This window comes from Oncorhynchus gorbuscha, linkage group LG11 (genome assembly GCF_021184085.1).
Source record: "Oncorhynchus gorbuscha isolate QuinsamMale2020 ecotype Even-year linkage group LG11, OgorEven_v1.0, whole genome shotgun sequence".
NCBI classification, from domain to species: Eukaryota; Metazoa; Chordata; class Actinopteri; order Salmoniformes; family Salmonidae; genus Oncorhynchus; species Oncorhynchus gorbuscha.
In genome coordinates this window covers 37,005,551-37,027,956 of record NC_060183.1, presented here as the reverse complement: position 1 = coordinate 37,027,956, position 22,406 = coordinate 37,005,551, and the positions used below count along the sequence as shown (strand labels likewise).

The 22,406-nt window shown below is 43.8% G+C and overlaps 2 protein-coding genes across 5 annotated transcripts in view; one reads left to right on the top strand and one right to left on the bottom strand.

Moving 5' to 3' along the window:
• The first annotated feature begins 1,006 nt into the window (after positions 1-1,006).
• On the top strand, positions 1,007-18,518 carry LOC124048574 (hsp90 co-chaperone Cdc37-like 1). 3 transcript variants are annotated; one of them, XM_046369498.1, is made up of 8 exons: positions 1,009-2,658; positions 5,490-5,795; positions 10,871-10,967; positions 11,082-11,197; positions 12,198-12,320; positions 16,064-16,240; positions 16,397-16,468; positions 17,573-18,518. In XM_046369498.1, the coding sequence occupies exons 1-8, from the start codon at positions 2,551-2,553 to the stop codon at positions 17,690-17,692; spliced, it is 1,119 nt and encodes a 372-aa protein (XP_046225454.1). In that variant the 5' UTR covers positions 1,009-2,550; the 3' UTR covers positions 17,693-18,518. The 3 variants fall into 3 exon arrangements, with proteins under 3 accessions (XP_046225456.1, XP_046225454.1, XP_046225455.1); XM_046369499.1 differs by having other exon boundaries at positions 1,010-2,632; XM_046369500.1 differs by lacking the exons at positions 10,871-10,967; positions 11,082-11,197 and having other exon boundaries at positions 1,007-2,658.
• Positions 18,519-18,629: 111 nt separating this feature from the next.
• ak3 (adenylate kinase 3) overlaps positions 18,630-22,406 on the bottom strand; it is a 53,260-nt gene continuing 49,483 nt past the window's right edge. For both annotated transcript variants that reach the window (XM_046369502.1, XM_046369501.1), the window contains 2 exons: positions 22,024-22,142; positions 18,630-19,765 (listed from right to left, as the gene is read on the bottom strand). In XM_046369502.1, the coding sequence (XP_046225458.1) occupies positions 19,666-19,765; positions 22,024-22,142 (219 nt within the window). In that variant the 3' untranslated portion in view covers positions 18,630-19,665. The remainder of the gene's footprint in view (positions 19,766-22,023; positions 22,143-22,406) is intronic.

Genomic DNA, 22,406 nt, shown 5'->3' with positions numbered 1-22,406 from the left:
GGCTCCATTCATTGTTCCCTCTGTCCCCGACCAACCCTATTCATTGACGCTAACTGCTATAGCGCCTATTGACGAAAGTGTGTTCTTTGCGGTGAGCTTTTGATTAAGAGCTCTGGCACTCGGTCTGAAAGTTAACATAGAAATAATAATACATTAAAAAAAGGTTAAATTGACACACACCTCACGCCATGTCGCCATAGTTACAGCGCTTGTTTGCGGAATTTACAAGAGGCGACAAGAGGCGACCTGTGCTAATTAACTATCTAGCGTACTCCAAACACTTGTGAACCTAACCCCAGAGAGGAAGAGAGAGGCCCGACTCTCCCTCCAGCAGGTGGCATTTTTTCGTTTTGCCCACCAAGCAGGTTTTATGGAGGTCGATGAGTGTCTCGAATTTGGTCAACAAAAAAATAAATGGCTTATTTGATAGGTGAGGTTTATTTGTTTGAATAGAATTGTAGTAATGCTTAAGTTGTTACAACTGTACTGATATTAGTAGGACCTATGACATCCCGGCAACATTGAGAAAAATCACGTTATTTATGAGTTGTCTCTAGCAGCATAGAATTTGTCAACAACCTTCATCAAATGTTTAAAAAACGATTGTAATAATGAGATGTATCCACCAATCCAAAGAAAGGATTTGCGGGTGCTAGATAGCATGCCGTTCCGTTGTGTGGACACTTTGTACAAAATAATAAAATGCAGTACTACAGGATATTTCTTAATTTAGCTCTTTATTAGCTAGCTATAACTGGCAGGTTCACGTATCGCCAACCAGGATCAAACTGACCATGACCTAACCATTTGGGTGGTCTTAACCAATCATAGCACAGTATGATATGGCGGTAAAATGCATCCAATTTACAATTCAGTATGTTTACACATATGAATATTACATGGACAATGACCCCCATTGTTAGGTTGGAGAGACATGTAATCTTGTCAGTATATTCATAATCTTTGGTAACTCAGGAAATGTAGCGGAAGTGTAGATTCGTCGGATGGAGGCCCCCTGAGCTGTATGGATCTGTGCAAAACTGCTACAGTATCTTTTTTTATTTGAATGATTTTTTCTCGCTGATGAATGTTTCGAAAGCAATGATTATTGACGTTTCTCAATGTTAAAACACAGCGTTGGGATTGCGGTTCACATGAAGTAGTCATGGGCAAAGCTAATGGCTGAAACTGTACGAAGGTAGAATGCCACCTAGAGTTTGAGAGCGATCCCCGAACATGTCTAGATAGATAGCCCAGCCTGCTGCTAACTAGCTACTAGGTAGCGTTTATAGTCTGTATTTCATGTGTGAATGTTAGATCTGCCATGTTTTTACATGGGTTAAATGTTAACCGAATTCAACAGGTGTCATATGTTATCTTACAATGTTTTAAAGGTGTCATTAATGGAAAGCGAAACAATGGACTTGTTCTATAATTTTGAAAGCTTATGGAACGAAACATTCCAGGTTAAGGGTCTGCACGGAGGGCATTGCGTCCTGCCTAAGAACAGCCCTTAGCGGTGGTACAGTATATTCAAAGGGGTTTAAGACTAGACCACAGCCTGTCGTTTCCAATGGGAACAAATGAGTGATGGTGGGCAGAGCCAAGCCCGAGGCTAGCGAGACTCTATTTCCGCGTTGCATATTTCCGTTAGGGAACGCATCTCCTTTGCGCTCCTTATAAACAACGCGACATTTAAAAAAAACATTTTTGCAACGGGAAAAGTCTACAAAACGTAGTCCACACTGTTCATAACATACTATAGATCGTGCATTGTTTCCCTATAACGCATAGTAGTTTTGCACTGTAGCATTCAATGGCTATAGTTCATTCTTACATATTCTATGTTGGAGCTGCTTTTGAACGCAAAAGTCAAATTGAAAACATCATTGGCATTGTTGAATTCGATTTTCATAACGGCAAGCGAGGACTTGATTATGGTTTGGTTCGTTTAACTAGCAAGTCTGTTTGTTTGGTTATCTGTAGCTATCTAGTAAACTTGCCAGCTACTTCGGTGGATGTTTAACACATTTTTATAGCAGCAAATGTGTTAATGTATAGCCATGGATAATCAACTCGGGGCTTTATGCATTCACTGAAAAATAATGCAATTCCGTGGAAGGTCAGTTCCACTCCAGTAGCACGTCATGGAACAAACCTCCCACGTTGTTCATTGTTTCCCATGGAACGCATAGGCCCCTCGTTGATTATCCCTTACACAATGTATAGTAATCGTGGTCATCAAATACACATTTTAACAACACCAAAAACAGATTTACCACGTGATCAAAGTTCCGCAACACGTGGTACTTGAATAAAAAAAACATGGAGGATGAAGTTGATTGAAGAGGCTGCTGTATTTTTGTGCTCTGATTTACCCAAATATCACAGCTGTTAGTTTGGCTAGATCATTGCCTGTCTTGGGGAGAATTTAGGCACTATATTTTATCTAGTGTGACAGGTTCTAGAACTCAGTGGCGGTGTTTTGGAGCGGCTCGAGGAGGAGCAGCAGCAGCAGCAGCAGCAGCAGCAGCAGCAGCAGCAGCAGCGATGGAGGGGTTCGGGACTATAACCTTCCCCATGTTAGCAGACGAAGAAAAGAGCTGCAGTGCCTCTGCTGTACCAAGTAACGGTAGCTTTTACAGCACTCTACTGCAGGTATTGTGGGGCTAAAGGCCAATACACTTTACCAATTGATTCGTACTAGACGGGTAGCAACGGAGCTAACGGTACGTCAGTCATCCAGGAAAAAAAGCCTCAGCACGCTAGTTTAGGCACCCCCCTTCTCAATAGCTGCTAGCTATTCGACACCCTTGCCGAATGATATCTGATAATACTAGCTGCAGTATGCTGTAACAATTCCATTTCATTACATAAAGTCAACAATAGAAACGAGTCTGAGTTGGTATTGAGTCCATCTGTAATGACTGATCTTACAGTACTGTGTTGGGTTAGCTAGCTCTGTCGTTTTGGACCAGTGCAACTAACGTTAGCTACCTAGCTTGCCTAGTAAATCAGACTGTGTGTGATAGCTAACGTTACCTCTGTAGATTTCCATTCTGGGATTCGAAAGAGGCCACTAGCTAGCTCTAGCTGAGTCTGCTAGCTCAGCAAAACGACACACAGTCAGTTTTCGCCACTGTAATGTAGATGCTTACCAATATTGCACGGCGAATTGGTGCATAGAACACTAGTTAACGTTACACCATATACTTCTCAAATCTAATTTTATTGGTCACATACACATGTTTAGCAGATGTTAGTAGTACTTGCTGTATTGTTGCTTTAGCCAGTCAAGCAGTAACTAGCTACTTAGCTTTCTCAGGTACCATGAATGATATAAGCACCCATAACTAGTATGTGTGTCACCTCTTGCCGGAATTATCCATACAGTATCGTCTTGACAGCTGTAGCTAGTGGGGTGGTACATATTGTTGTTATTGTTAGCGTTTTATGCAAAGCTACACAACCTGTGTTTTTACATGTCCGTTTGCACATCCATTGTACACACATCACCCTAACAGAGTTACTGCATTGCATCATCAAGGAGAATGAGATTTCAGCTGCAATGGAGGACAGGCATTATTGGGAGCCCGGACCCACTTTTCATTCCGACCAGAGCCCTTTTTCATAAAGCATCTCCGACTAGGACTGCTGCTCAAGGTTCAGTTTTGCCTTTAAAATCACAACGAATAAGATTACAGGGAGGACCATATCTTATATACACACTCCTACTCTGAGACACATTACATTCTGATGGCCTGTATTAAAAAAGTAACAGATTTTCTGATATCAGTCATAATAAGCTATTTTGTTTTTCTCCTCTGTGACCATGGTGGTGTAGAGTTCATGCCATCTCTGTCCCAGAGCCAGCAGCAGAATATAATATAAAGATAATTGATTGATATCCAATCAAATTTAGTTGTAAATCCCTTCTTACATCAGCCGATGTCACAAAGTGCTATGCAGAAACCTAGCCGAAAACCCCAAACAGTGCAGATGTAGAAGCACGGTGGCTAGGAAAAACTCCAGAGAAAGGCAGGAACCTAGGAAGAAACGTAGAGAGGAACCAGGCTCTGAGGGGTAGCCAGTCCTCTTCTGGCTGTGCCGGGTGGAGATTATAACAGTACATGGCCAAGATGTTCAAATGTACATAAATTACCTGCAGCGTCAAAAAATAATAATCACAGTGGTTGTAGAAGGTGCAACAGGTCAGCACCTCGGGAGTAAATGTCAGTTGGCTTTTCATAGCCGAGCATTCAGAGTTAGACAGCGGGTGAGGTAGAGAGAGAGTCGAAAACAGCAGGTCCGGGACAAGGTAGCAAGTGCTGTGAACAGGTCAAGATTCCATAGCTGCAGGCAGTACAATTGAAACTGGAGCAACAGCACTACCACTTGGACTGGGGGCAGCAAGGAGTCATCAGGCCACGTAGTCCTAAGGCATGGTCCCAGGGCTCAGGTCCTCCAGTAGGGGAGGGGGAGAGAGAGAATTAGAGGGAGCGTACTTAAAATTCACACAGGACACCGGATAAGACAGGAGAAATACTCCAGATATAACAGACTGATCCTAGCCCCCTGACACAAACTATTGCAGCATAAATACTGGAGGCTGAGACAGGAAGTGTCGGGAGACACTGGCCCCGTCCGACGATACCCCCAAACACGGCCAACCAGGCAGGATATAACCCCACCCACTTTGCCAAGGCACAGCCCCCACACCACTAGAGGAATATCATCTGACCACCAAATTACTCCCCGGATCTCTTCCACTGTACGAATCCAAGGGGGGTGCCAACCCGGACAGGAAGATCACATCAGTGACTCAACCCTCCTAGGGACGGCATGGAAGAGCACCAGTACGCCAGTGACTCAGCCCCCGTAATAGGGTCAGAGGCAGAGAATCCCAGTGGAGAGAGGGGAACTGGCCAGGCAGAGACAGCAAGGGTGGTTTATCGTTCCAGTGCCTTTCCGTTCACCTTCACACCCCTGGGCCAGACTACACTCAATCATAGGACCTACTGAAGAGATGAGTCTTCAGTAAAGACTTAAAGGTCGAGACAGAGTCTGCGTCTCTCAAATGGATAGGCAGACCATTCCATAAAAATGGAGCTCTATAGGAGAAAGCTCTCCCTCCAGCTGTTTGCTTATAAATTCTAGGGACAATAAGGAGGCCTGCGTCTTGTGACCGTAGCGTACGTATATATGACAGGATCAAATCGGTAGGAGCAAGCCCATGTAATGCTTTGTAGATCAGCAGCAAAACCCTGAAATCAGCCCTAGCCTTAACAGGAAGCCAGTGTAGAGAGGCTAGCACCAGAGTAATATGATCATATTTTTTTGTTTCTAGTCAAGATATCAGTTGTTAATGAACTCTTCTCCCCTCTGTGACCCCAGGGTGCAGCTGCATGTCCATGGCATCTCTGCCAGCAGCAGTGGGTTAAGGCCTCCATCAGTTGTTCATAACAACTCTTTTTCCTCTCTGTGACCAGGGTGTTTTCGTTGAAGAGTGCATGGCCTCTGCATCAGAAGACCGTATGGCGTCCCTGTGCCAGAGTCAGCAGCAGTGTGTGAAGGCCTCCATCGTGTCCAGCTGGCAGCTGGTGGAGGCTCAGGACCAGCTGTGTGGGCTGGAGCTGCACGGCTCTGAGAGTGTTGAGCAGGAGCATGCCCGTGCCATTGCCAGCCAATCAGAGCTCTCCCAGACGGAACAAGAGTGGCGCCGGAAGGAGAACATGCTGGGAGGCAGCAGGAGCCCTGTGCTCAGTGCTGACAGCAGCCAGGATGTGTTTGACAAGGTAACTATGGGAAACCTACACACACTCATTGAAACACAAATCAAATCCTATTTTATTTGTCAAATACACATGGTTAGCAGATGTTAATGCGAGTGTAGCGAAATGCTTGTGCTTCTAGTACCGACAATGCAGTAATAACCAACGAGTAATCTAACCTAACAATTTCACAACAACTACCTTATACACACAAGTGTAAAGGAATGAATAGGAATATGTACATACAATTATATGAATAAGTGATGCTACAGGATGGCATAGGCAAGATGCAGTAGATGGTATCGAGTACAGTATATACATATGAGATGAGTAATGCAGGGTATGTAAACATTATATTAATTGGCATTGTTTAAAGTGGCTAGTGATACATTTTTGACATCAATTTTTCCATTATTAAAGTGGCTGGAGTTGAGTCAGTATGTTGGCAGCAGCCACTCAATGTTAGTGATGGCTGTTTAACAGTCTGATGGCCTTGAGATAGAAGCTGTTTGTCAGTCTCTCGGTCCCCGCTTTGATGCACCAGTACTGACCTCGCCTTCTGGATGATAGCATGTTGAACAGGCAGTGGCTCGGGTGGTTGTTGTCCTTGATGATGTTTTTTGCCTTCCTGTGACATCGGGTGGTGTAGGTGTCCTGGAGGGCAGGTAGTTTTCCCCCGATGATGCGTTGTGCAGACCTCACTGCCCTCTGGAGAGCCTTACGGTTGTGGGTGGAGCAGTTGCCGTACCAGGAGGTGATAAAAGTTTGTGAGTGTTTTTGGTGACAAGCCAAATTTCTTCAGCCTCCTGAGGTTGAAGAGGAGCTGCTGCGCCTTCTTCACCACGCTGTCTGTGTGGTTGGACCATTTTAGTTTGTCTGTGATGTGTATGCCAAGGAACTTAACACTTTCCACCCTCTCCAGTACTGTCCCGTTGATGTGGATAAGGGGGCTGCTCCCTCTGCTGTTTCCTGAAGTCCACAATCATCTCCTTTGTTTTGTTGACATTGAGTGTGAGGTTATTTTCCTGACACCACACTCCGAGGGCCCTCACCACCTCCCTGTAGGCCGTCTCGTCGTTGTTGGTAATCAAGCCTACCACTGTAGTGTCGTCTGCAAACTTGATGATTGAGTTGGAGGCGTGCATGGCCACGCAGTCGTAGGTGAACAGGGAGTAGAGTAGAGGGCTCAGAACGCACCCTTGTGGGGCCCCAGTGTTGAGGATCAGCGGGGTGGAGATGTTGTTACCCACCCTCACCACTTGGGGTCGGCCTGTCACGAAGTCCAGTACCCAGTTGCACAGGGCGGAGTCGAGACCCAGATCTCGAGCTTGATGACGAGTTTGGAGGGTACTATGGTTTTAAATGCTGAGCTGTAGTCAATGAACAGCATTCTCACATAGGTATTCCTCTTGTCCAGATGGGTTCGGGCAGTGTGCAGTGTAGTGTGGTTGCGATTGCGTCGTCTGTGGACCTATTGAGGCGGTAAGCAAATTGGAGTGGGTCTAGGGTGTCCGGTAGGGTGGAGGTGATATGGTCCTTGACTAGTCTCTCAAAGCACTTCATGATGACGGTAGTGAGTCATTTAGCTCAGTTACCTTAGCTTTCTTGGGAACAGGAGCAATGGTGGCCCTCTTGAAGCATATGGGAACAGCAGAATGGGATAAGGATTGATTGAATATGTCCGTAAATACACTAGCCAGCTGGTCTGCGCATGCTCTGAGGACGTGGCTGGGGACGCCGTCTGGGCCTACAGCCTTGCAAGGGTTAACACGTTTAAATGTTTTACTCACGTCGGCTGCAGTGAAGGAGAGTCCGCAGGTTTTGGTAACGGGCCGTGTCAATTGCACAGTATTATCCTCAAAGCGAGCAAAGAAATTGTTTAGTCTGTCTGGGAGCAGGACATCCTGGTCCGCGATGGGGCTGTTTTTCTTTTTGTAGTCCGTGATTGACTGTAGACCCTGCCACATACCTCTTGTGTCTGAGCCGTTGAATTGCGACTACTTTGTCTCTATACTGACACTTAGCTTGTGTGATTGCCTTGTGGAGGGAATAGCTACACTGTTTGTATTCGGTCATGTTTCCGGTCACCTTGCCCTGATTAAAAGCAGTGGTTCGCGCTTTCACAAGATAAAAATACCAAGTTAGATGTCCCTGACAATAATAAAAGGGATGCGAACTTGCTACTTCTCGGCGACATTCGCTGTTTTGATCTCAAAATAGGTAATCCGTGTGAATCGTGTAGATCCGGCTTGAAGGTCTGAGTGTTGAGGGCACCACACTTTTCTGGCTACAATCATACACTACATGACCAAAAGCATGTGGAAATATGTTTGTTGACCATCTCATTCCAAAATCATGGGCATTAATATAGAGTTGGTTCCCTCTTTTCTGCTATAACAGTCTCCACTCTTCTGGGAAGGCTTTCTACTAGATGTTGGAACATTGATGTGGGGACTTGCTTCCATTCAGCCATGAGCATTAGTGAGGTCCGGCACGGATGTTGAGCGATTAGGCCTGGTTCGCAATCGGCGTTCCAATTCATCCCAAAGATGTTCGATGGGATTGAGGTCAGGGCTCTGTGCAGACCAGTCCAGTTCTTCCACACCAATCTTGACAAATCATTTTTGTATGGACCTTGCTTTGTGCACGGGGGCAAAGTCATGCTGAAACAGGAAAGGGCCTTCTCCAAACTACTGTCACAAAGTTGGAAGCACAGAATCATCTGGAATATTATTGTATGCTGTAGCATTAAGATTTCCCTTCACTGGAACTAAGGGGACTAGCCTTAACCATGAAAAACAGCCCCAGACCATTATTTCTCCTCCACCAAACTTTACAGTTGGCACTGTAAACTATGTTTACTATGCATTCGGGCAGGTAGTGTTCTCCTGGCATCCGCCAAACCTACATTCGTCCGTCGGACTGCCAGATGGTGAAATGTGATTCATCACTCCAAAGAACGTGTTTCCACCTCTCCAGACGATGCTTGGCATTGCACATGGTGATCTTAGGCATGTGTACAGCTGCTCGGCCATGGAAACCCATTTCATGAAGCTCCAGAGAGAAAGTTAATGTGTTGACGTTGCTTCCAGAGGCAGTTTGGAACTGTTGCAACCGAGAACAGATGATGTTTATGCGCTATGTGCTTCAGCATTCTGCAGTCCCGTTCTGTGAGCTTGTGTGGCCTACCACTAGGCGGCTGAGCCGTTGTCGCTCCGGGGAAGATTTAGCAGGACAGAAATTTGACAAACTGATTTTTTTTGTCCAGGTGGCATCCTATGACGTTGCCACGTTGAAAGTCACAGAGGTCTTCATTAAGGTCATTCTACTGTCAATGTTTGTCTATGGAGATTGCATGGGGGTGTGCTTGATTTATACACCTGTCAGCAACGGGTGTGGCTGAAATAGCAGAATCCACTCATTTGAAGGGGTGTCCAGACTTATGTATATATAGTGTATCTCTCAAACATTTTCCTCAATGGCCACAACTCCGACTCAGCTGCAATTATACATGGTGTCCCCCAGGGCCCTGTGCTGGGTCCCTTACTCTTCATCATCTACATCCTCCTCCTTAATCATATCCTCCGTCACTTCAACCTTGACTTCGACTGCTATGTCCAACCACCTCTGACCCACATTGAATCCTGCCTCCCTTCAATACAAACATGGATGCTACAAAACAAAACAGTGATAAAACATAACTCCTCCTCATAGGCACCAAATCCACCCTCACCAAAGCTGGCAACCTCACCATTGACAACACAACTGTATGTCTCTCCCACCCTCCATGCATGCAACCTTAGTGTCATCCTGGACTCCTCCCTGTCCTTTGACCACCACATAAGTCACTGTCAAATCCTCATTCTTCCACCGCCGCAACATTGACAAAGTCAGGTCTTCCCTATCCCGTCCGGCCGCGGAAACCCTCATACATTAATTAATCTCCTCCCATCTTGACTACTGCAACACACTCCTCTTCGGCATCAACTCAATCTCCCTCCATAAGCTCCAAATGGTTCAAAACTCTGAAGCCTCTCCTCACCCACATTAAGTTCTGGCAGCACATCACCCCTGTCCTCTATGAACTCCACTGTCTCCCAATGCATTGATGACAAGATCCTCCTTCTGACCTACAAAGCCCGTCACCACCCCACCCTTACCTCAGACCTTCTCCCCTACCAACCCACACGCGCACTCCACCACAGCAGGCCACCTTGTCATCCCCAGTCGAAGTTAGAGCTTAGGCGACAGGGCCTTCTCCAGGGTTGCTCTGGAACTCCCTCGTTCCAGCCATCTGTGACTGAGTCCATCACTATCTTTCAGTCCCTCCTAAAGCCTCACCTCTTTGTCAAGGCCTACCCTTAAGCCTTTGACAAGGCCTAGCCTTAAGCCTTTGACAAGGCCTACCCTTAAGCCCAAAAATACTAAATAGCCGTTTGGCTTAGAATACTGACACAACTGCGAATGCAAACAAAACAGAACAGTGGTAGAAAGTAGGCCTAGTAAACAAAATATCAGATCGATGAAGGCATGACGCAATCTATATTGAAGATGGTTACATTAACAGTAAACAAACGCAGTAAACAAAGGCAAATGGAGATCCAAATAACAAACACAGTCTACTACAGTGAGATGCTGTCTCGCCAAACAAATAGGCTATAGGCTCGCTTCAAACATGGGGAACCATGCCGCTCATGAGTACAGCAACACGTTGTGATATGGCCCACTACACTTCTGTGGATCAAATTCGACCGACTTAATCAACTAAGCAATGCCAGCGTACACCAAACACATTTCCAGACTATCGAGTTTGTCCAAATATGTATTTATGTACTTGTTATTCTCTGAAAATATGCAACAATTTTATTTTATTTTTTAAAACTCTTTTGGGCCCTCGCAGGTTTGCATCCATGATAAAGCGACCTACCTGATTAGTACACATGTAATCTTTCTCCACGTACTGCGAGGGGAAGCTCAATTGTATCTCCTTGATTTCTCGTGTGCTCTCTTCTTGACACCGTAGGTTCTGAATAGGATGTGAGGAATAGAGTGTTCTTCGGACTCAAGTGTTTTGTCTTTTTTTAATTCCCACCTTATAGAGTATTATTAATTCAAGAAGTAAAAACGTTGAATTGGAGGATCATGACCAGAGCAAAACCTTTGTTCAGAAGTATGAACAGGAATTTAGATATTTCGGTGAGTGAAATGTTTAATCTACAGCTTGTCATAGTTCAGAATTGAGTTGTTGTCCCTCTAGTGGGGCTGGGGGAGGAAGTGGTATTGATCCAATGGTCTATTGTGATTGGTCAGGCATGTTGCGGAGGTGGGATGACAGCCAGCGGTTCCTGTCTGACCTGCCTCACCTCGTCTGTGAGGAGACTGCCAACTACCTGATCCTCTGGTGCTTCAGACTACAGGCTGAGGAGGTCAGAACAATCACACACGCACACTGTCCTGTTCTGTGTACAATAGTTGATACAATATATGTTATCTGACAGCCAATATCTCCCTTGTGTTTCCTGTTCAGAGTTGATGCATAAACGTTTTTTTGGTTTGTTTTACAATTAGCATTTATTTTCAGCGTAAGATTTGTATAAATGCCTTGAAATTGTATGAGGGTTTATCTTTAAGGCCCACCAGATGGCGCTATTTCGTATGTATTCACAGTGAGTTAAGCAGGAAGTCCTGCCTCAAACGACCCCATCAGTGGAGTGGATCAGGCCCGGAGTTCCGGCTGCCCTCTATTCGTTCTGCCATCTTAATTGCTGCTGTCTTAGTAGGAATGTCTAGCGCCATTATCGAGGTGTTTTCACCCCACCTTGACGGGGGGCAACATGTCAGGAAACTAGGTTGAACTCACTGTCTGCATACGGTCAGTTGTTCCTAATGTCTAATAAACATTCCCTTCTTTTATCCTCAAGCTCACACGCAGAGTATCTGGATAAGAACCACAGTGTTTCAGTTGGTCACTGGGGCATGTGCCTTTCACTCCACTCCCCATAGTGCTATGGGCCTCAGTCAAAAGTAGTGCACTGTGTTTAAGGGAATAGGGTGTCAAGAGTCTGGCGAAAGGCCTCATCTCCCCCTACCATCACCCCTTGTGCTCAAGGGCATTTCAACAGATTTTTCACCTAGTCAACTCGTGGATTTGAACCCGCGACCTTTCGGTTTCTGGCCTAACACTGTTAACAAGCTAGACTACCCTGCCGCCCAATGTTAGAGGTCGTTGTAACAGTGAAAGGTTCCATCCTGTCCACTTTCCTCTGCCAGAAAGAGGCCTTTAAAAAAAAAATATATATATATATAAACCTGAATTTTTACAGTTCAGGTTTACAAACATTTACTTTATAGCATATCCAACACAGACTGTATTTATGTTATACAGATTAATTCACTTTTTTTTTTCTTTTTTTTTCTCAACCACAGAAAGAGGCGTTGATGGAGCAGGTAGCTCACCAGGCTGTTGCTATGCAGTTTATCCTGGAGATGGCCAGCACCTCCCAGCAGGACCCCAGAGGCTGCTTCCGTCACTTCTTCCACAAAGCCAAAGTAAGCCTCTATCTATCCCGGGCACTGTTTTTTGATAGTGATTGGAACGTGGGCACACGGGTGTTTTTTAACAATGCGCCGTAAAAAATAACGGCCAAAGAAGTCGCAGCGGTTTCCCAAAAGACCACGCAGTACACTCGTTATGACGTGAAACCGAACTGTGTTGTTACAGGAGCTTTTCTGTGCTGAAAATTATTATAGAATATCGGCGTAAGAGTTTGCTATTAAATGGCTATTCAAAGTCATCTTTAAATGTAAAAATAATAATAATTACACTAGTTTTCCCCCATCAAGAGAAGAAATGTTCTGTAGCTTATTATGTATTTGTTTGTATTATGTTTGCCTTGTGTTATGTATTTTTTTGTTTTCTTGTGCTATTTTGTATGCAATGTTTATGTAAATTCAGCATTTCTTCAGTTTGTGTGAATTGTGAGCCAAAATGAATATAGAAACGTTCGCTATAGAAAATATCAATGTGACCTAAAAAATAGGATATGATGACAATGGTTTTGATAATTGCTCAACAAATCATTGTAGCTTAACGGCAGGCAGGAATTGAGCTTCAGGTAGGCCTACAAATATTCCACAATTTAAACAATTCAAATAATTGAACCTGAGGTAGCAAGTTAAGCTTTGTCAAATGCGTGAGCTTTTAGATAATAGTAGCCTATGGGCATAATAGATACGAATATTGAAGCGGCTCAGATGTAGCCTAATGGCTTAATACTAGGTAGGTATATCGATTGCACATACAGTACCAGTCATAAGTTTGGACAACTACTCATTCAAGGGTTTTCTTTATTACTATAATCTATATTGTAAAATAAAAGTGAAGACATCCAAACTATTAAATAACATATGGAATCATATAGTAACCCAAAAAATTGAACAAATCAGAATATATTTTAGATTCTTCAAAGTAGCCAGCCTTTGCATTAATGACAGCTTTGCACACTCTTGGCATTTTCTCAACCAGCTTCACCTGGAATGCTTTTCCAACAGTCTTGAAGGAGTTGCCACATATGCTGAGCACGTGTTGGCTGCGTTTCTTTCATTCTGCAGTTCAACTCATCCCAAACCATCTCAATTGGGTTGAGGTCAGGTGATTGTGGAGGCCAGGTCATCTGATGCAGGGCTCCATCACTCTCCTTCTTGGTCAAATAGCCCTTACACAGCCTGGAGGTGTGTAATTTGCCTCCACCCTATGGCAAAATGTGCAGAATTGCAGGAAATGAACTTTTAAAGCACAAGACTGTTCTCTTCGCTGTCACAACCCAGCTAAAATATTTAGCTTAGGAACACCTGCTCTTTCCATGACAGACCGACCAGGTGACCGCTATGATTCCTTATTGATGTCACCTCTTCATCTACACTGATTTTTAGTCGATTTAACAGGAGACGGTTTTGGGGAAACGGCTTGTAAATCAGCCTTGGTCTGTCTGCTGAGTTACTGTCGAGTCATTATACCACAAAGTAATTTTAAGAAAAATTGTTTACCCACCGTTTAACCAGTTGTTATTGATAAGCTAGGTTAAGGAATTATTCAACTATTTGTATTGTAATTTAATGACAACTTGTTTTCATTGTTTTTTTGTTATTATGTAACTAACATGTAAAAAAAAGAAAATAGCTGGAGGAAGGAAGGTGTACGGACAGTGATGTAATGTGGTCAGATCACCACTAGAGTGACAGGAGTCAAGACAAAGATTCCTACAACACAACAAGGCAATGATATACAGCTACATGATTTCATGCCAACACACTATTGCATTCATGTGAAAACATTGTAAGCATTTCTGTATGATTTCCAGTCTGACATGTTGATGTGATTGTCAGTGCCTTCTGTAAACAGTATGGTTTCATGCCAAAATCTGTAAACATTTATCTATAACTGACACTTTTTGAATATATGCCATTTTAGAAGACATTTGTTGCATCCGTTATATTTACATTACATTACATTTAAGTCATTTAGCAGACGCTCTTATCCAGTGCGACTTACAAGTTGGTGCATTCACCTTATGACATCCAGTGGAACAGTCACTTTACAATAGCGCATCTAAATCTTAAAGGGGGGGGGGGGGGGGGGTGAGAGGGATTACTTATCCTATCCTAGGTATTCCTTAAAGAGGTGGGGTTTCAGGTGTCTCCGGAAGGAGGTGATTGACTCCGCTGTCCTGAGTGATGGTACAGAACGGCATAGGCAAGATGCAGTAGATGGTATACAGTACAGTATATACATATGAGATGAGTAATGTAGGGTATGTAAACAAAGTGGCATAGTTTAAAGTGGCTAGTGATACATGTATTACATAAAGATGCAGTAGATGATATAGAGTACAGTATATACATATACATATGAGATGAGTAATGTAGGGTATGTAAACATTATTAAGTAGCATTGCTTAAAGTGGCTAGTGATATATTTTTACATCAATTTCCATCCATTTCCATTATTAAAGTGACTGGAGTTGAGTCAGTGTGTTGGCAGCAGCCACTCAATGTTAGTGGTGGCTGTTTAACAGTCTGATGGCCTTGAGATAGAAGCTGTTTTTCAGTCTCTCGGTCCCTGCTTTGATGACCCTGTACCGACCTCGCCTTCTGGATGATAACGGGGTGAACAGGCAGTGGCTCGGGTGGTTTTGGTCCTTGATGATCTTTATGGCCTTCCTGTGACAGGGTGATGTAGGTGTCCTGGAGGGCAGGTAGTTTGCCCCCGGTGATGCGTTGTGCAGACCTCACTACCCTCTGGAGAGCCTTACGGTTGTGGGCGGAGCAGTTGCCGTACCAGGCGGTGATACAGCCCGTCAGGATGCGCTCGATTATTTACGATCAAACAAATGGGATCAATGACATGTTGAGTCTCATCCTTTTAGTGGGTAATTATGTTGCATACATTACTTGCCTACTGTACTACTGTAGATGTATTTCCTCCATACCGTCCGTCATATACGTACAGTAGCCTATCTCACCTATGTTAGAGGTTCCTCTGGTTATTGTCCTGTCTTGTCAGTGTCTGCCTCTATCTGGCCCTTGGGGTGTGGGGGAGGGTTAGGACAGGAAGCTTTTACTACTGTTACCTGGCTGCTACATGCAACAGGTCCTGAGTGCTGTTGTGGAGCTGCATGGCCAGAACAAATCTACAGGGGTGGGTAATGCAAGTCGCTCAGGTTACAAATTAATAAATAGTGGAGGCTGTCTTAAAATCACCAAGGCTGATCACAAGTCCCGTTTATACCTGGTGCTGACATGCCTTCTTTCTTTGGCTCACATGTTCAGACCGTCTTAACATGGTATTAAAATGTGGCTCTCATCCGTCCACTGTGTCCACATTGTGCCCCTGAACAAGGCAGTTAACCCACTGCTACTAGGCCATTACATTTACATTTAAGTCATTTAGCAGACGCTCTTATCCAGAGCGACTTACAAATTGGTGCATTCACCTTATGACATCCAGTGGAACAGCCACTTTACAATAGTGCATCTACATATTTTAAGGGGGGGGGGGTGAGAAGGATTACTTTATCCTATCCTAGGTATTCCTTAAAGAGGTGGGGTTTCAGGAGTCTCCAGAAGGTGGTGATTGACTCCGCTGTCCTGGCGTCGTGAGGGAGTTTGTTCCACCATTGGGGAGCCAGAGCAGCGAACAGTTTTGACTGGGCTGTTATGATTCCAAGTTCCTCGTGTCAGAGGATTATCAAGTGAATGTACTTTAATGCTGTTGCCATTTCTTTCTATGTAAGGCAGGACAAGAGGGGTACTTGGATGTATTCCATACTGAGCTAGAGGCCTTTAAGCAGAGAGTAAAAGAGCACACTGTCAAGTGCAAAGGAGAGACACTCCCTAACTTTACAGAGCACCAGAGCAGCACAGCACGCTGTCGCCCGGAACCCGGAGAAGTTCTAGAATCTTTACCCCCTGTAAGTATTCCAAATGACATCATTTACACCTGTGGAAAATTTGAGATTTTTTTTAGTAGACCTTAATTCAAATGTTTTTTTGAAGCTATACATTCTGATATATATATATATATATGGTACTATATGAATGATTCTATTCCTATCATTCTGGAACAGGAACTGAAGTCAGGGTTCCAGCTGCAAGACATGCAGATTCTCCAGAATGTTCTCAGCACCATGAATCCACAGGTATTGGCTACACTTAACACTACAGTTTCCACAGAGTCAGACACGTACCGTAGGCCTGTCGGATCTGTTTATTCAGCCACACTATTTGTTGATTTAAAAAATATGTAAACATTGATTGAGATAACCGATGGAAATATCCCAAGATACCGTAACTCAAATTCATGCTCAAGTTCAAGCTGTGCGAAACCGAAGGTAAATTAACAGTCAGTGTGTTGCTTTAGAACAGAATTACTTTCTGGAGAGTGAGAGAGAGCGTGGGGCAGGGAGTGCGAGTTAAAGAATGAGATCACCCGCAACTGGCCACCTAAAGTCTGACTTCCTGCCAAATCCTAACAGACTGAGGGGAAATCAACAAATGTTCTCCTCCACAAGTTATACTTGGTTAGCAGCAAGGGCTTAGTTGGAAGTCTAGATGTGGACCAATTTCACTCCTGTTACATAAGCATTATAATCTGCTTGAGCATCAGTGTGTTAACCCCTGGATGCATCCTAAATGGCACCCTTTTCCCTATGTAGTGCACTATAGGGGAATAGGGTATTATTTGTATATTCACTCAGAGCAGACGGATCTACTCTCCAAGCCCCTTCCCCCACACATGCTCACTAAACACTGGGCCTGTATTCAGTCTCAGAGTAGGAGTGCTGCTGATATAGGATCAGTTTAGCCTCTTAGATCATAATGCATGAGATTATATGGGCAGAGGGTTGGACCTGGTACTAGAGCAGCACTTCTATTCTGAGATGCTTGTTAAATACGGGCCCTGGAGAGTTGTTCACTGGAGTTGGACATGGCAGACTCCTTTTTTAGATTGAGTCCTGCTGAAAGGTGTTACTACAGGGAACTTGGCGATAGGGAGTTATCAGTGTTCGCTATCAGATGCCCCACAGAGCAGGTGGATTAGGGTCGCAAACTACACTTCCCAGGGAGTAACGCTTTTGGAACAGTCAACTTTTAGCACCAACCCATAGAAATGAACTTGTCATATTGTAGAAGTGTGTCTGCTTTCTTCTTTAGGAGAGTTATGCCTACCTGTACTGCAATTTTTGATTTATCTCGGGAGTTGGAAGTTGCCCTTTACGTTTGGTCTCTGTTTGTACCTCCAGGTGGCAGAGTACCATGTGAAGCGCTGTCTGGAGGCTGGCTTGTGGACCAACCGAGAAGGGAGATGGTCCACGGAGGACGCTACTTTAGAAACGGACGATCTGCGCATGATGGAGACATAACGAATGTGGCGCAAGCGCCCTCCACCTCCCCGTCATTTCCCCATCCGTTCATGACACTCAATAGAAATATTACAAAATGGAGGGGAAAAGGGCTGAGCTCCCACAGACTTATTTTTATATGCTGCATAATCTGCGCTGGAATGTGTCCTGCACTTTATATTTGGTTCAAAACAACAAACAAACACATATTTAAGGGAAGACCATTGGTAGGTATTTTGAAGCGCTTACTGTACCTTAGGACATACTTTAGCGATATAAGCTATCTTGAAGGGAGTTTAAAACGGTTTTCATCTACAGTAGGCTTGACTGGACCCGGCACAGTCCTTCCCTAGCAGGGGGGGGGGGGAACCCGAGCATTAGAATAAAACACGCTCTTGTTGTAAATAAAAGTACACATTTTTTTTTTTAATTGAAGAAACAAAAGGCCTGTTCCTGGACTCCTGGACCTAGCGTATGTGGTCCAAACTCTCCTAGAAACTTTCCTTAACTCCCGTGTGTCCAGTTTGTCATCATTAGGCCAAACATTGATACTACCACGGTGTAGCTATGGTGACATAACCATGCAAAGTGATCAGTTGACTGCTGTGCCGAATTCTTGTTTTTGTTACTGCTCGTCACTCCACATCGACCAACCCTCAAAAAAAAAGTGGCCCATTACAGAAGAATAAGCTTGTCAAACATGTGTTTGGCTGCTAAACCTGCTCACAGACTTGATTGTGGAATAGAATGAAATGGTCCAACTTTCTGTCTGACGTAGCGTTGATTAACATCCTGTGTTAGGTTCTGCTTCGATGCTCTGTTTTGAAATAGAACAGCTTTCAAACAACTGTGTTCAGGGGAAATGCTTTTCATACCAGCCATATTGGGTACTTAGACTTTTGCAGAGTGTCCAAGGTCAACATTAAATGGAAAGCTGTTAGTTGCTTTTCACAATTTGTATTTTTATTATATTAGTTTATTTTACATTTTGAAACAGTTCGCCTGAATACAGTCTCTTCCAGCAAGTGAGACTCGATAATAAATAATACACTTGTTATGAAATAGAAGTTTAAGGTTCATAAAAGTATACACATTTACTAAAGTAATTATTCCTTTGACTGATCATCAAAGTACAGATAATGTGCTAAATTACTGCATGTAATATGCTGGTAAAACATTCGGCATACATTTTCAGTATAGATTAATCAGATTACAAATCTAAACTCCCAAGGCATGGCCACGGTCAGTGAAAATATACAAATATCGTCATTAAAACTATGCATCAGCTAATTGCAGCTTTTTTTGAGAATATGTTATCACTCCCGTGATAACTTATGAGCCTGGCATCCAAATAGATTGTATGACGTTTCACTTCACGGGAGTGCAACGTTCACTCTGGTTTAACCAGGCTAACAACTTAAAATGACCGCTATTCTAAACTACTGAATTTCTGGTGACACGTGTTTCACTGAAATCATTGGCACTGTGTTTTTATCATTCATTAATTGCATGGTGATTCACTTTTTTTTGTTTTTATCATTTAAGAGACAATATATTGTCATGTCAACAATAGGCACTTGGCCCTAAAGATGAATTCAAGGCAACTTCACCTAATATAATGGCACTTTTCCATTTACCCCATTATAGTTGTCCTCTACACCAACAGACCACGGACTGGTGTGAATTGGATACAAAACCACATCACCTGGCAACAAGCTACAATACAGACTATGGTCATTGTTTGGCATGACTATAGAAGTTGGCCAGAGCACAAACTGGGACCAGGCTACATATGGAATGAACAGAGATAGAATGTAACATTAGTTGAATGTGTGGTCCTCATCCACATATGTTGTAGTAGTAAATAACATGGTCTTATATAGGCACTGAGATACTGTTACATTTTGGACCAAAGAGTTGAGTCCCATTAAAGTTGTGGTAAACTGATCCATTCTTTTCCCGGGAGTGTATTCTATGCTTTCCCAACAACCTTTTTAATTTTGTAGGGAGAGTTTTTTGGACAGGAGGGCCTGAATGTGAGGCCAGATCTTGTTGGTTTCCGTTCCTGAGAATGTCTCCAACACCCCTTTGCTCCTGTTGTCAGAAACAGTCATTAGTACCTCATGACAGACATGAAAGTTATAACAACAAACATAAGCAGTGAACCAGGTCATGTTCAGTAGGTAATCAAATAAAATAAAACGTTTTGAAATGGGGAGGTACTACTACATTTTTCTCCAATGAGAACAAATTTCCGCTAAATGTTTTGCTGCCGTATGCTCTACTGGATGCAACCCAGTTCTTAACTACATAATACTTTCAAGGTTGCCAACATAGATCATTCACTGTTTAACAAAGTACAAGGCAGTACTGTACAGTGTAATGCATTCACTGTCTGGTCTCATTTCTGAACCTGAATCCTTTGTTACAGTCCCAAGATATTTCAGTTCTTAGACTGGTCTCTGTAGTAGGGTTTATTCAACTTTATCAATTTACCAGTGACGAAGAGCCCCAACATCTATTATCAATAACGTGGACGCTATAACATCCTATGTACACAGGGAGCTCTGCCTACTTTTTTTGCTTTTTTAATTGGCCAGTGAAATAAGTAGATGTGATTTTCATCTTGACCGCCACACAATGCACTTAGAAATTAGAATTTAAATGCATAGCTATCTAATTGAGATGAATGTCAGTTTGTTATGCCACCTTATGTCCCAGCTTTGAAAGGGCAGATATACAGTAAGCCTTAAAGCCTACAATGAGTAAACCTTAAAGCCTATAAGAAGTGCCACAACAACATTATACAGCTTATATCATTTAACTAATATAACGGTATATCAAATGTGTTGTACTAGACTGATATGTTTGGGACAGAAATCAAGTGTGTATATATATATTATATATATATATATTCTCAGCAAAAAAAGAAACGTCCCCTTTTCAGGACCCTGTCTTTCAAAGATATTTGGTAAAAATCCAAACTTCACAGATCTTCATTGTACAGGGTTTAAACACTGTTTCCCATGCTTGTTCAGTGAACCATAATTAATGAACATGCACCTCTGGAACGGTCGCTAAGACACTAACATCTTACAGACGGTTGGCAATTAAGGTCACAGTTATGACACCAAAGAGGCCTTTCTACTGACTCTGAAAAACACCAAAAGAAAGATTGCCAGGGTCCCTGCTCATCTGTGAGAACGTGCCTTAGGCATGCTGCAAGGAGGCATGAAGACTGCAGATGTGGCCAGGGCAATACATTTCAATGTCCGTACTGAGACGCCTAAGACAGTACTACAGGGAGACGGACGAACAGCTGATCGTCCTCAGTAGAAGACCACGTGAAACAACACCTGCACAGGATTGGTGTATCACACCTGCGGGACAGGTACAGGATGGCAACAACAACTGCCCGAGTTACACCAGGAAAGCACAATCCCTCCAGTGCTCAAACTGTCCACAATAGGTTGAGAGAGGCTAGCCTGAGGGCTTGTAGGACTGCTGTAAGGCAGGTCCTCACCAGACATCACCGGCAACGTCGCCTGTAGGCACAAACCCACCGTCGCTGGACCAGCCCGGACTGGCAAAAAGTGCTCTTCACCGAAGAGTTGTGGTTTTGTCTCACCAGGGGTGATGGTCGGATTCGCGTTTATCGTCGAAGGAATGAGTTACACCGAGGCCTTTACTTTGGAGGTGGAGGTTCCTTCATGGTCTGGGGCGGTGTGTCATAGCATCATCGGACTGAGCTTGTTGTACTTGCAGGAAATCTCAACGCTATGCGTTACAGGGAAGACATCCTCCTCCCTCACGGGGTACCCTTCCTGTAGGCTCATCTTGACATGACCCTCCAGCATGACAATGCCACCAGCCATTCTGCTTGTTCTGTGTGTGATTTCCTGCAAGACAGGAATGTCAGTGTTCTGCCATGGCCAGCGATGAGCCCTGATCTCAATCCCATTGAGCACGTCGGGGACCTGTTGGATCGGAGGGTGAGGGTTAGGGCCAACCCCGCCCCCCAGAAATGTTTGGGAACTTGCAGGTGCCTTGGTGGAAGAGTGGGGTAGAAATAAAGAACTGACAAATCTGGTGCAGTCCATGAGGAGGAGATTCACTGCAGTACTTAATGCAGCTGATACACCAGATATTGACTGTTACTTTGATTTTGACCCCCCCCCTCCTTTTTTTTCAGGGACACATTCCATTTCTGTTCAGTTTATGCCTCAGTTGTTGAATCTTGTTATGTTCGAACAAATATTTACACGTTAAGTTTGCTGAAAATAAACGCAGTTGACAATGAGAGGACGTTTCTTTTTTTTGCTGAGTTTATATGGCTCAGGTTTTCGACGCACCTGTAGTACTCCAGCACAGGCCGTGTCTGGTTCTCGTATGCCTTTAGCCTCCTGGTGACGGTCTCTGGTGTGTCATCATCTCTCTGAATCAGAGGCTCTCCGGTGACGTCATCAAGGCCCTGTAGGCAAACCAAAACAGTCCATGAGTGTGTATAGAAGAGGTATATTGGACGATTTAGTAGCACAACATAATGCAGTGAAGGTCTGTATTAAAAAAATATATATATTAACTTTAGAGGCGAAAGTGCAGGACAAACGATTCAGAAGTTAAGCCATTGTCAATGTGTCCAACGTACTGCCATAGTATGTCAATTGTAAACACCACAGCCCAAGCCTGTGTTGCCTATTATGAGACATGCAGGGAGGGGGAAAACCTGTATGCC